The 15,135-nt window shown below is 37.9% G+C and overlaps 2 protein-coding genes across 4 annotated transcripts in view; one reads left to right on the forward strand and one right to left on the reverse strand.

Moving 5' to 3' along the window:
• Positions 1-15,135, forward strand: part of UBAC2 (UBA domain containing 2) — a 187,259-nt gene that overhangs the window by 74,410 nt on the left and 97,714 nt on the right. The window lies entirely within an intron of this gene.
• Positions 1,793-14,222, reverse strand: GPR183 (G protein-coupled receptor 183). The gene is given in 2 exon segments (NM_001309169.1): positions 1,793-3,424; positions 14,139-14,222. A coding segment is annotated over 1 exon segment (1,074 nt). The 5' UTR covers positions 3,395-3,424; positions 14,139-14,222; the 3' UTR covers positions 1,793-2,320.

The raw sequence follows: 15,135 nt of genomic DNA on the forward strand, positions 1-15,135 counted from the left end.
AGAAATAAAACTATGAAAGAGGTAAATATGGTTAGCTGCCACATAACTATCAGCTCTCCCAGATGAGTTTTCCTAGCTCCCTATTATTATTTAAAATTAACTAATATGTCACCTGAATCACGTAGAAAACAGTTGTAGGGTTGTGATTTTCAAATAGTGTTTATATAGGCTACCTCCTTTGTTCTGTAACAGAATACTAAAATTATACAGCACGGTCCCTATTCTCCAAAGTTTACCTGCTCTTGAGAGAAATAACACAGGAAGTAAAGGTAAAGCCAACTAATAGTATAAGACAATGGGAGGATGCTGCAAGCCCACATGTGAACAATGGCATCATGAATCAAATGCAGAGTAAGAGCCTCTTGAAGGAGGGGGAATATCTGAGTTTTACTAGAGTACAGGATTTTTTAAAAAGATTAGTTGGAGATAGGTTTAAAGTTTACCTTTTTGGCAGTATGGCTACTGATGATTTGATAAATTATTAATGTAGATTTGTGGTATAGGGGAAGGAGGAAGCAGAAAACTAAACAATATATTTCTCCTTTGTCAAGTGACAGAGATCTGTGCTTTCTTGTTTGAAGGATTTTAAGAATTGACCCATTAGAAGCACAGAGAGGACTCTCATCTGCTATGAAGCGGCATGTGGGCTCATATAGATGGTAGTCTATGCTTGAAGGTAGTCATAGAACGAGGGTACCATGAAGATGCTCTGAAATTAAGGAAGCTTTGTTTCTGGTTTTCCATTACCGGCTTTCAAAATGGTTACTCTCTTGGGATATAACTCAAGTGACTACATAAGTGCCACCTTGCATAAAATTTAGTGTCTTGCCCCTTTTTCTCCTTTACTTGGGCAAGTTTGTAGATGGAGTAGAAGAAAGGCCCTAAGATTCTGACTTCCATCCATGCGGTCTCATCTGTCTCCGTAAGGTGTTACAAAGACCAGTGCCTATTTTTGTCAGTGACTTTAAGGTCATGTATCTCTTTGTGAAATTATTGCAATAGAAACCTGAGTGTACTCATAATGGTGTTGAATCAACCATTAAGATTAATTTTTTTATAGGATAAAAGTTGAAAATAAGAATTTGAAAGAAAATATTTCTAGGATAGAAAGCCTAATAAAAATTTAAAGTATGACTCATGATATAGCGTTTCATTTCTTTATGTTCCATTATCAAAATTGGTATCGTTGCTAATATAGATACTGTATTGGGGTGTTTGGGGATTGAGTAAAACAAATTTGAGCTGGCAGACAGGGTGACTGTACTTGCAAAGGTCATGCTACTCATCCTAAGGTATTCATTTGAGCAACTGTATAATGTTGTAAAGAATCCTGGGAACTCTAAGTTTAGAATTTTGCATTTTATTCCCTATTTTATTTAGGCAAGCAGCAGCTACACCCCCTGTTGCTCATCTTCCCTGCTCTTTCTGGTAACCCAAACCATTAAAATACAGATACAGGGTTCTACCAATCTGTGGATAAAAAAAGAAATGATCTCCTAGAGACCCAAGAAAAACCAAGCATATTTGCATATTTTGTATTCCCAAGAAGAATTTAGCAAGTGGACCCTCCTCCACTGAGTACCTCCACATAAAGTCCTTGTCATATTCCTGAGCAGTGGCTCTTAAATGCTGGGTGTTAGCTGGCTGTTTCGGAAAGAAACATCACCATCGCTTCCATCACCATCGTGGTTTATAACCTTGCTATCCGAATTTGTCTACTGCTGATTATATTCTCCCTGTAACTTCTGCTGATAATTACAGTGAGCATTGAAAGACATACTCATAATTCTGTAGCATCTTGCTCTTTATTCTAAAATACTTCTTTGAACAAAAATTTTATGACTCAGAACCATACAAAATGCAAAGCTGGTGTTATTGAGGAGATAAAGTCTAAGATTGAAAGAAATACGGACTGAAGAAATATGTTACCGAAAAAAAAATCTGTTACAATATTAACATTTTTACACTGACAAAATACAATCTTAACAGTCTTTTTCCTTTTGCCAAATTGTCGGCTGGAAATACCAATGACTTTTTCTTTAACACAAAACTTTTCTTTTTACATTGAGAGTTATTGAAATAGCCGCCCTTTTGGTATAGTATTTCATTTGCAAATTAGAACTTTGCTTTATGTTGTTCTCTTGAGTGTAAAAAACATATATCAATTTACCTCCAAGTTGGAGGTGGGAAATAGTGCCCAGTAAAAGGACTTTAAAAGAATCCTAATTGGCAGTTGAACAATCATTTTGCTTTATAAGGAGAGTCCTGCAAAGTTCATCATACAGTTTCCTTTGCAATAAATCCAAGATTTAATTCCTTTTTACTTTCCATTTAAAGACTTAGAATGTATCATCATTTGAGTTTCCGTTATTTCACGTGAATTTTCTTCAGGGGCTGACCTCACGGCACTGGAAATTGATACGCTGACCTGACGTTTCAACATCTTCATTACCTTTCTCTTGTACCCTTTACATGCAAAGAAATATATAAAAGGGTCCATGCAGCAATTGAAGTTCATCAGACATACTGTAAAGTGCAGAGAAATCTGGAATGAATGTCTTTGGCTACAGTCCAGGGGATCAGAAAAATGAAGCTTCTTAATCATGTGTTGAATAATTGCAACATGGTAAGGTGTGAAACAGAGAACAAACACAACAATTATAAAAATAATTGTGTTGAGAGCCTTTTTGTTTACACCGGATTTCTCAGTTAGTGGGTTTTGTTTGGCAGTTTTAAAGAGTTTGCAACAGATTTGAGAATAACAGATGAGAATGATTACGAGTGGAAGCACATATCCTAGGAAACATGCACCAAGCAGAATCCAGGGAAGAGATTTTGTTTCTTCAAAGTTTGGATACTCCATGCATGTAGTCCTTTCATTCTCCTCCTTTGACATAGGGTTTATGAGTAGTGGGAGTGTTTGAGCAAATACTAGAATCCAAACAAATATGCAAACGCCTTTTGCATGTTCAATCCTTTTCATCTTGTTGTATCGCAGGGGATGTACCACAGCAAAGAACCGGTCGATGCTCAGGCAGGTCATGAAGTTCACGCCTGCATATGTGTTGATGTAAAACACAAGAGCGGTTATCCTACACAAGGCGTCGCCGATTTTCCAGTCAAAGCCCAGGGCATAGTAGGCTATCCGTGTAGGCAAAGCAGTGGTAAAAAGTATATCAGAAATCACCAAATTTGTTGAATATAGGGTGGTAGAGTTGATTTTTTTCCTGTTTTGAACAATGACTATCAAGGCCAACAAGTTTCCCACAAGCCCAATGACGAAGACAATGCAGTAATGCAGAGGCATTAGGATCCTGGCTGTGCCGTGGTGTGCATAGAGATCGCAGTTGCTTCCCGGAGGAGCTATAGTGGGTGTCGTAAAATTGATGTCCATTTTTATATGCACCAGCGGTGTTCAAGGTTTCTAGAAAAAACCAAGAAGGATACGTTGAATTAAATCATATTTAATTAAAAGCAATATAAACTGCTTTTTATAGCTCTAACTTTTTAAATTTCAAGGTTTATATAAATTTTTTAAACCTACGATATATAATATGGTTACGTATGTAGTAACAGTTTGGAAGAAGAGAGAATAAAATTTATGTTTTTACTCTCACAGTTTGGTGATTTTGGCAAAGCCCTGGCCAAAGAAATAGAACCATCTAAATGGGGCAAATGTATTTTTGTGACAAGAGGGAATGCACTAACTTTTTAGAAATTCCCCCTTTGTTTTTCTGAATCATTGTCTGGTTAAGAGTAAAATCACGTAAAGCACCCGCATTTCAGATGCGCATAAAACTCTGCTTTTAAACTGAATTTCAGTTGGACTTTTTTTTTTTTTTTGCCAAATGCATATCACTGCCAGGAAATGAAATCAGTCACACATTTATGTAGTGAAATATGAACTTACCACAGTGATCTGATTTGTGTTAACCTAAAAAGTATGAGAAACAAGCTAAGGCCTTGTTAGGAACTGAAAGTTAGGTTTTCTTTAAAAAGAAGAAGAAGAAGAAGACGACGACGATGACCACGACAACCACAACAAAAATGACAGAAAAGAAGAAAAAGAAAGAAAAGCCTTAAGCTGCTTCAAGGGGAAATTTTAAAATTAATTTTAAACTATATCATTCCGTAGGTACTCTATTGATGCATGCAGTATGCATTTCTACATTTGCACATGGTAGTAAGCATTACATATGTGGTATTTTGTGTTCTGCTTTATTTACTTAGCATGTTCATGGATCAATGTAATCTATATATTTGTCATATGTGGAGATCTTATGTAGACATTTGATAGATGTTTCTACAGTGTTCCAGTGTGTTAATTCCAGCTAATTCGCTCAGCTACTCCCATGATGAATATTTGGATTATTTCCAGTTCTTTTCTTGTTATAAATAATGTTAAGACAAAATTTCAAGTCCTAAGTTGAAAAGTGGAAAACTCCTACAATAAAACTCCATATATGAGGCTTAACTTTGGTAAAACTAAGGAAGAGCAGAGCAATAAGTTCTGTGAAATTATTTTTAGAAGAAAAAATAATTTTCTAATAGGACTATCTCTGTGTACAAATTTCATCTGAAAGTCACCAAAATTGAGGGAAAACTTCAGTGTATCTAGTTGATGGTACTACATATTCAAGGAAAAGGACTCTCCCTAGCCGTAGCAAAGCACTGACTCAGATCTACTTCTCTGCTGTATTAAATGAATTGGGTCTCTGCTAACTTAGTTCTAACAATCTTAAAACAGTGATGCTAACAGAAAATGCGAGTTGTCAGAGGATTGCACTAATGTTGTAGGTGTGCTTTATGTATAGTGTTGATGGCTTAATCATTAAAATATGAAAATAGAACCTAAAGCAAAAGGGAACAAAAATGGAAGTAGAACTTTTTGTTAAATCGAGAGAAAGACAGGAAAGAGGACTATGGGGAAAAGCAAAGAATGAGGATGGTAAATAGAAAACAAAATAAGAGGGTAGAAATGTGTCACAATAAATTTTAATGGGTTGAGCTCACCTATTAAAAGACAGAGACTAGCGGTTTGAATTTTAAAAGAATCCAGCTGTATGCTGCTTAGAAGAGATTTAACTCAAAGTGATTCAGAAAGGTTGAAAATAAAGGCATGGGTAAACACATACCAGGCAAATCCCAACCAATGGAAAGCTAGAGTAGCAATATTAACATCAGAAAAAAAATAGAATTCAAGGCAAATTCAGTATTCATAGGGGTCAAGAGGGTCACTATAAAAGTTAAGAATAGGAGTTCACAAAGAATATAAAAATAATCATGAATTGTACATGTAATGGTGAAATTTGACAGAATTTTAAGGAGAAATTGGCAAATCCACAACCATAATGGGAGATTTTAACACATTTTTATTAGAATATGCCAGATAAAAAAGAGTTTAAAGATTTTGGAGATTTACCCAACACTACTTAAAAGCTAACGGAATTTGTGCTGAAGGCACGTGAGCGTTATTTGCCTGGGTACTGGGTCAGCAGAGGTGTCTCAGAACTTTCAGAAAATCGTTATCTAGCCCCTCGCATTCCCTTTGACTACAGTACAACTAAATTAGAAGTCAGCAATTAAAAGATAATGGATAAATTTGGAATCTAAAAAAGTAGATTTCTAAGGAACTCATGGGTTAAGAAATCACAGTGGAAATTTTGAAGTGCTTAAAACAAAATGACAAAAATACCACGTGCCAAACCGTGGGATGCAGTTAATGAGTTAATCCAAGATAGATGCAAAGGCTTGAATGCATTTATTTTAATTAAAAAAGAGAAAGAAAAGATTGAAAATACACACCTCAAGAAGGTAGAACTGAGTTTTCCCAAAGAAGGTAGAAGAAAATAAAGATAATTGCAGAAATTAATGAAATTGAAAACAAAACAAACAAAAAATAATAAATATGGACTTATGGTTTGTGCAGAAAAAAATGGAGTGATTCTTGAAAAGGAAATCATGGGAATTGCAGTTGTGGGATAAAAGTTGAAAAAATTGTCTCCAGTTAGTTGGGAAAGGCTTCATGTGAGAAATAACTTTTCAAGAACTGAGACTAGACACAAGGGAGAGGTGAAAATTCCAGGCAAGGGTTGCGGGTTAGGAACAGACATCAAGAGCTTCTTTTATTTTTCTAATTTCTATGAAAAAAATTTTTTCTGAAAATCCGAACATGTACATTTTATTTTGAGGAGTATTTCAAAGCAGATTCATGGGAAATACCTTTAAAATACGTGGCAGGGGGAAAAATTCCTCCACATGAATAATAATTATTGTAGAGAGTAGGAAAGTTACATTAATGTAAGAATCATAGAAGAATGTGCCATTGCTTGCCAGGTTGTAAATGCATGTCCAGCTTCTTCACTGAATGAAATAGAAGATCCAGTAGAGCCAGAAATGGCAGAGGTTTCAGAACATCTTAAGTTCAAGAATATTTAACACAGTGTTAATTATAAAGGTGAAAATCTGCAAACAAATCAAATGTCCCTCATTAGGGGATTGGCTAAAGATTTTATGGTATACCCATATAGTGGAATACTACAAAGCCACTGAAAATGGCAATGTAGATACCTATATCTTGGCAGGGAATAATGTTAGGAAAACAGATTACACAACATACCACTTTTGGGGGACGAAAAGCAACTATATATACACACACATGCACACATGTCTGCATGGATACGTATGCCAAAACATGATTTTGTGCAAGTAATTTTTGAGTTTTATCCATATATTCTAAATTTTTAACCCTGAACATGAATTGACTGTGAAATGACTAAGTAGGTAAATAATTTTTTTAAATCTGAGGAAAATGTTTTTTTTAATTCAGCTTTTCTTGTAAAACCCTTGTCAGCTGACATCCTTTACCAAGCTAGCTCTTCAGTGCTCTTTATTCAGATTTATGCATTAATTTTTATGAGGTGCCTACCCTTAAGTCATGTCTTGAAGAACCCTCATAGCATCCCTGAGGCTAAGTATTGCTGTCACCTGCCTACTTTCCACGTGAGGAACCTGAGTGTCAGAGAGGTTAAAGGGCATGCTAGATCCTTCCTTCTGATGACCTGGCTGCAAGTTTCCTACTCTGTCCAATCCTTGGCAGGGCCAGCTAGTTCATACTGCCCTTGAAGAATTGAGAGTTTGTGGTTCCAAAGTGGTCTAGGCTTTACAAGCCATCCTTACCTGTAAATAAACAGTCTGGGCACAGCATGGCCCAGCTGCTCCAGAGCAGGGGAACCATTCTTACCAAGTCCCACTTCTGGGAGAGGGGCCTTCCCAAGTAGGAAGTCAGACCTTTGGATACTGCATCGTAAAACCCTGAGGGTAAGACTGTTGAGGGGCCTGTTGCTGTCCACCCTTGTCCTGAGCCAGTCACAGAAAGGCAGTAAACAGTGTGGACGTATAAATGGATGGCTCAGAAATGGTCTCAGGTAAAGGAGAGTCTAGGCTGTTTTGAAATACGTTCATGTGGATGTTTAGTAACCTCTTGAAGGTTGATTCCGTCAGTCAACAGCTTTAGTATGTACCTTAGTTCTTGCTTATATCTGTCCTGTGTAGTTAATGCTTTGGTTTTAGTCAGTTTTATCTTTCCCAAATTGAGAGAAAAATCCTTTCATGTACTTGACTGTTGTTATCCCCTTCTTATCTTATATCAATCAGTCCCGATTTATTATCATCTTTCCTCAGAGGTGTTATTTTATACCTTCCTTTAATCATTTAAAGATTCAGGATTACTTGCCTGAACCTTGACTTATTCCACTCTTTTATTCAGCAAAAATTGTTTTTAGTGCCTCCATATGCTGGGTCCTGGAAATGCAGAAATGATACCTTTCAATATCAGAGGGCCTAAAACTGAAGGCTGAATGTATGCTGTTGAAAGTGTGCTGTTATCTGAATGAGGTCTTATCTCAATGTTCTTTGCTGTGTTCCTTCTCACACACATCAGGGTTCTGCTTGCTCTTTGCATTACAGTACCCCTTTATCAACCTTTGGATTGCAAATTTCTCTTTTAATCATTTTTTCCGGGTATAACTTACTACCTCCCTTGCTTTCTTCTTTTCTCTATTTATTTTTTAATATACTTTTAGTATTTTACATTTTCATAATTATTAGACAACACCTTCTGACATGTTATTTAGAATATATATACTGAATTGTACTTGAAAGTACTATGGCTTGTCATTCTATTGCCTAGAGAAAAACACAAAGAATTGTTTGTTCTAAATCTTTTTCCCTTAGAATACTTGTAACTGTAAGAATTCTAATTTCTTCATAATGCTTTCTAATGAAAAGATAGGCGTGGTCCCTAAGCTATCCTTACGGCCCCACGTCCTGAGGGATGTGAATGAGGACTGCAACTTGCGCCCTGAAGGCACAGATCATAACTGCGCTGCATGATGTGGGTCTGTATTCAAGTTTCACCCAAGGAACACCTTTTCCTCCTGGATGAACTATCTGGCGGCCATCTACACCGCTCCTCTTACCATTTTTGTTAATAAACAACGTATCCCAGTTTTGTCTCTGTAATGCAGTATTGATCCAGTTTAACTTTACTGTTAACCTAACACGTAAAACAGCAAGTTGTTCTGCAGCAAAATATCCTGCAAAGTATTTTTTTTTTTGAGGAAGATTAGCCCTGAGCTAACATCTGCTGCCAATCCTCCTCTTTTTTTTGCTGAGGAAGACTGGCCCTGAGCGAACATCCATGCCCATCTTCCTCTTCTTTACATGTAGGACGCCTACCACAACATGGCTTGCCAAGTGGTGCCATGTCCACACCCAGGATCCGAACTGGTGAACCCCAGGCCACCAAAGTGGCCACTTAACCGCTGAGCCACTGGGCCAGCCCCCTGCAAAGTATTTTTATTTATGGTTTTGGAGGTGGGCCTCTGTGTGTATTTCTCTAGAATTGGTGGCTAACATTTCTTAAGACACCATCATCTCGTTTTTGCGTAACTGAACATGTTGACAGAACTGACAAGTTCTTTCTAGCCATAGAAAAGAAAACATAAAAGGCCCCCAAAAAACTCATTTGTTAGTATTTCAGAAAATTGTCTAAGCTCTAACATAATTTGTACTCTGGAAGTATTTATCCTGGATACCAACTTGGAGGCATTTGTGATTTTTCCTAGGGTACATATTATATACCATATTATATACCTGAAATCCCAATTTACTTCTTTGGATAATTAGTGTCTTAGCTTTTATTTGTGGCAGAAACAGAATAAAACCTTCACTGTATTCAGAGATTTAGTAAGTGCTAGAACGCTGGCCTTTAGTTTTGCTTTAAGATTCCTGAAATGTCATCTTTACCCCTAATATTTATTCTCTTAATAATTATCAGCACCTTAAATGAAAAGGGGTTAAACTTGTAGTAATTTTGTTTAAATTAAGGCCTTAGCAATGAATTGAATGGGTCAAGTCATGCTGAAATGGTAATTAATAGGAGGTGACTTCTCTGTAAGGTCAAGTCTGCTCAAGGCCATGTTCACACATCGAGATGATCTGACTCAGGGTGCCCACAGTGGCATGCACCAAAGAGGAAGTTCCAGGAGCGGGTTTTCAGTAACGACCAGAAGAACCGCAAAAATGTGCACATACAGGCACAAATTATATTTGTATATTGTTAGCTAATGAGTATTGTTTGATCCGACTCTTTCTCTGCTTTCTGTTGATACACTGTCCTTTGGCTATTGAGGAGAGGTAAGACAGGGGAGATTTCTAGAGTGGGGGGAAAATAAAATCATTGGGAAAGAGGAGCAGATGAAGTCTTGGGGTTAATTGGAATAACAAGGATTCGGTCTACTGAGAAAATAGACACACACAGGTGTATCAGGGCAGCAGGCGGAGGCTGGTTAGTGCCCTTGAGGACAGACATACTCCATGGAAGAAGAAAATCATTGCTTCTTCCTCTGCTTACCTAGTTTTATAAATATTTAACAATTACTTGAAAAAGACACCTTGTTCTTGAAGCTGAGCAAACGGAGACACTTGTTTTGTGTGGTGTCACACATGCAAGGGTCTGGCGCCCATCCGCTGATTTTTTCTGCCTTCTTTTTAGTTGACTAAACAACCATCACCTGGGTGGTTGTGTGTGCCATTTGCCTTTAAAATAGGCAGGTGGGAAAGATTAATTCCTGACTGTGGGGAAGAACCCTGAGGCACAGTCTCTTGTCACTTCATTGGTAAGGTCAGATTGTCCATTCCAGAACGCTGCTGCTCAAGTGCTTTCTTAGTCAGTACACACCCTGGTCAACCTAGTGAAATAAATCTTTCTACACTATTAGGTGATTTTTTTTTCCCCCAACTAGCTTTGAGTCCTAAATTGATAACTGTGTCTGTGTCCAAGATTCATTTTTTGGAAGGATATACAGAACATAGTTCAGAAAGGTGACACACTGGCAGCTGCCTACACTGTCTCGGAGTGGAACCTCTCACATGTCAGAGTGTTTATGCTCCGAGCAGAGCTGCCTGTGGTCAGTCTGTCTGAGGGGACCTGACTTTCCTGCCTCCTTGCTCAGGGTCCTCCCTCAGTACAGGTACCAAGTCAGGGATCACGAAGGCGTTCAGGACTCCATGTCTTCCCTCACCTGCTACCTCCAGCCAGTCAGTGGTTCCTGTGCCTTCAGCCTTCTGTCCCTCTTCTTGCTCGGCCTTTTTTCTGCACCATGCATTAATGTCCATCGGCCTGTTTGTGTTCTACTCTCCGTACCTCTGCCTGCCTTCAGGCCACCCTCACTTCTCTCTGGAGCTATTGCAGCAGCTCTCGCGATGCCCTTCAGGTGGTGCCCATTGAACCCCGGGCAGACTGAAAGCTCTCTATCTTCAGGATTGGGCTCTGCTTCCCTCTCCAGCTGGATCTCTGGCATCTTCCATCGTAACGCGCTGGCTCCAGCCACACTAAATTACTTGTGGTTTTTTTATGTCCTGTATTCTCTCACAGCTCTGTGCATTTCTAACACTCTTCTTTCTGTCTGATGCCTCCTCTCCTTGTCCTGTATCCTTAGCTCCTCCTTTGTTTCAAGACTTAGTTCAGAATCGCTGCTCCTGGAAGCTTCCCTGATTTTATCATCCCCTGCTCCCTCACCAGCGCCCTCCAGAAAGGCAATGGGGTGTCCTTGCTAGGGCCCTGTGCTCTGTGGTAGCATCTGTATTGTTGATTTTTTCTCAGATTTCCCGCTAGCCTGTGAAGTCCTGTGAGTAGGGACTGTGTTGTTAATTTTGTGTATCTCCAGCTGACCCATGATGGATGCTCAATAAATACCCAATAAAGAATAGCAAAATCCTAGCTTTTTGGATCCTCAAAGCTTCTTTATTAGATTACAGCAAGGTCGTGAATAATAATGGTAATCAGTATTATTAAGCACAGGCTGTGTTCCAGGCACTGCCTTGGGCACTCTATATATATTCACTCACTGAATCCTCACAAAACTTTGCCAGATTCATTTCCATTGGTGAAGCTGAGGCACAGAGCACTTACATGACTTGCATAAAGACACAGCTGTTGAGCGTCTGGATTCAATCCAGGCAATTGGCTCTAGATATCACATTCAGTACAATATATTTTATCCCTAGCTCCTATTTCCAACATGATCTGATGTTATTGGTAGAAAACAAATAAAATAGGAAGATACTTCAAAACTTAAACACATACTAACTTGTTAGTACCTGACTGAAGGAGAGAGAAGAGGAGGGCTGGGAAGAAGAAGGGAAATATGTTGATTTAAATAGAGGAATTCATTTATTTATTTGTAGCATATTTGAAAGTAAGTAAAGATTTTATAAATGAATTTGGATTTTACTATTTTAACAATATTTCTATAAGTATTTTATAGAATTTTAACTAAAATTTTTATGGAAAGAAGATGGCGAATAGCTGGGATAGCCTTTATGCAATAAAATTATTTTTATACTACTTTTTAGGAATTTGCAGATATTTAGCAAAATGTTTTTATTCTTCTCTTTGGGCTTTGAAGGCCCCACAGGGATCTTTCTTACCTCTTCAGGCTTCAGAGGATTTTCACATGCAGTATCTCGTCTTACATGGAAGCTGTGTTTTACAGACTTCGTGGGAAGCTGAGAAACTATATGGGCTGGAGGATACTACACATCCTCTGCACATACCGTACTCTAGGGCCTTTTAACAACTCCAGCAGGCCCTTAACCATAGCAGAGAGAAAAGTATTTGTAAACGCGTTTACTGGGGGATAAGCTTTTTTTTTAAAATGTAAACTTCTCAAGGATGATGGCTTTATCTCTTACACCATTTTATCTCATGGAGTGTTTCAGAGCCATCCTATAATAGGTGTCTAGTAAATACCTATGGAATACATAAATCAATGAAAGTCACATAGGGACCTGAGTTAATGTTTATTCCATTAAGTGACTGGTCATGTCACTACTGGTAAGCTCTCGGCAGCCAGTTGAAAGTAATTTATAAAAGACATTACCACCACTGCCACCATGTGATAGGTGAGCGTGTGAGTGAGGATGCTTTGTGGAGCTGTGTTCTCTTTGCAGTGTTGTGTCCAAAAGTAAGATTAGCCCCCAAAGAGAAAACATGTACTGAAATACTAGCACATGCAGAGTCCAGAGAGTAAGCACAGTTAGATGTATAATCATCCATAGACTCAATCTTTATGTAAAATATTCCATGAAGTAAAGATCTGCAAATACAGTCATGCTTTGCCTAACAACAGGGATACGTTCTGAGAAATGCATCGTTAGGCAATTTTGTCACTATGCAAATACCATAGAGTGCACTTACACAAACCTAGATGGTACAGCCTACTACACACCTAGGCTCTATGGTACTAATCTTATGGGACCACCGTCATATATGTGGTCCGTTGTTGACCGAAACGTCATTATACAGCATACGCCTGTAAGTCCAAAAAACTAATTCTCACAGAAACGATAGAGCAAAGAAACTTTGCCTATTGGATTCATCTTTTGGTAGTGTAATGGGCAGAGAGAGGGGAGAATAATGATAGCAGACGGTTTTCTAGCACTTACAACGAGAGCCAATGTTATAAGAACCTAGCTGTAGTATTACTCCCATTTTACAAATGAAACAACTGAAGCCAGAGAAGTTAGGTAACTTGCCCAAGGCCATGCACTTTGTAAATAATGGAGCCCAGGTTTGAGCCTGACTCCAGAGCCCGTGCCCTTAACCACTGCATTATATTGTACTTAGAGTGACACACCCCAAAAAACTGAAAAAACACACCCTCCTTTAGAGGAAGTCTCCTCACAGCTTATATTTTGCCAAGAGTTTGTTACCTCCATTCCCAACCTGAATGTAAATATTGCAAATCACTGCATATAATTCATTGTTTTGTGATCTTTTTTAAGGCACATAGAAGTTCTAGAAAAATATGCAGATATGTTTAGCCTTAGTGATCATCAAATAAATATAAAGCAAACACAGAGATATTCTTTTTTCACTCATCGAATTAATGGTTTCTATTTAGAATTAAAATGCTCGTGTTGGCTAAGAAACGGTGAAGCTCACACAGCCATTGGTGGGAGGGTAAATCGGCAAAATATTTTTGTAAATCAAAAAATATCAATTTATATCTAAAGCTATAAAAAAAATGTGTACCCTTTGCCCCAGGGATTCTAGTCCTGGGATTCTATCCTGAGAAATCATAGAGGGTAGAAAAGTATAGAAGTATAGAAAAGACTTTTATGTACATAGATATGTGGTCAAATAGTAAAGTGTAACAACTCTTTTAAATTGTGCTGAATAACCTGTTATATATACAATACATCTAAGTGTAGGAGTACTCCATTGTAAAATAGCTTTGTTCTTGCCCTTCAAATTAAAATATCCTGAAATATTGGCATTATTTGCTGATTTATCCTTGATACTATCTTTTGTAGTTGTAAGTTCACACAGAAGTACAAAGTACGCCCTGTTTTTTGTAAAGCTATTTCTGGCATGATCCATTGCATTTACCTAGCTTCATATTAGCTAATTAGAACTGCCAGTCACCAGAGAGTCTAAATATAACTTTTGTTAGCAATGTTTATAGCTTGTTATTGAATCGATTCTTTTCCTTTGCCCTATACCCTAATTAGGCTTTTCAAGTTTTTAACTCAAGAGACTTTGTTGAAAAAGCAAAATATCCAGTACTTACCTCTCAGTGACTTATTCAGGCCTCTGTGTAGTAGCAGTCAGTATTTGCCCAGACTGAGGTCTGCTAACCTCGGCATGTTGTTTTAAGAGAGAGTATGCAGACATCCTTTTATGGTGTGACTTTTTTCCTGTCACCCTATGACTGAGCATAGCAACGATCAGTTAACCTCATGTATGCGTGTGCACTTTTTTTTTAATGGGAAGTGAAATTTTTCTGTTGTTGATTTTTTTTTAATAAGTTATCCAAAAACCCCTTGGAATTTATGAATTGCTGCTATCTATGAAACTTTATAAGTTTTTCTATTAAGATTTAAGTGTTAAAAAATCCTGTGAAAGACAATAAAGCAGTAAACATTAACCAGAAAAAAAATCAAAGTTACTGATGATTTTGTATCTATATTCTGTGTAAAGTATGAGTTTTTAAATGTTTTAAGGAAAAAAATGTCAACTTTGACAGTTCTGTCTTCTTGGAAACTTTGTACAGGGAGTAGTTTGCTCATTCTATGTCTTATCAACAGCTTAGGACAAAGAAACAAAGCTTACTCTGGTGAGTAGGAGAAAGATACTCTTTTGCATGTATACGAGGATTAGTCGGGGCGACGTTTTCAGGCAGGAGGCCGGCTGACTGCATGGACTCATGAATGACAAGGGACAATTTGAAGGGGGTGCATTTTGCAGCTAAAATCCAGCCTCTTGTGGATGGGATGAAGGGGACCCTATGCTGTTCACCGTATAGTTTTAGTTGACTCACTTTAAACCAAAAATGTAACATGGCTATCAAAATGCAATTTATTTCTAGGCCAAATTAATAGAAATATAGTGCTCGGAGCAAGAGAGGTGATATTTACACTTATCTAGGAGTGATCTCTGAGTGCTTCCTTTTATGATGGGCATAGATGACTTAGAGTGTGCCTAGGGTGGGGAGGGATCCCAGGTCTTAGGAGAAGTGATTGAATAAACTGAGACTGTTCAGGCTTGGCAGGGATGTGATTATTATC

The sequence above is a fragment of the Equus caballus genome, chromosome 17 (genome assembly GCF_041296265.1).
Source record: "Equus caballus isolate H_3958 breed thoroughbred chromosome 17, TB-T2T, whole genome shotgun sequence".
In the NCBI taxonomy this organism is placed as follows: domain Eukaryota; kingdom Metazoa; phylum Chordata; class Mammalia; order Perissodactyla; family Equidae; genus Equus; species Equus caballus.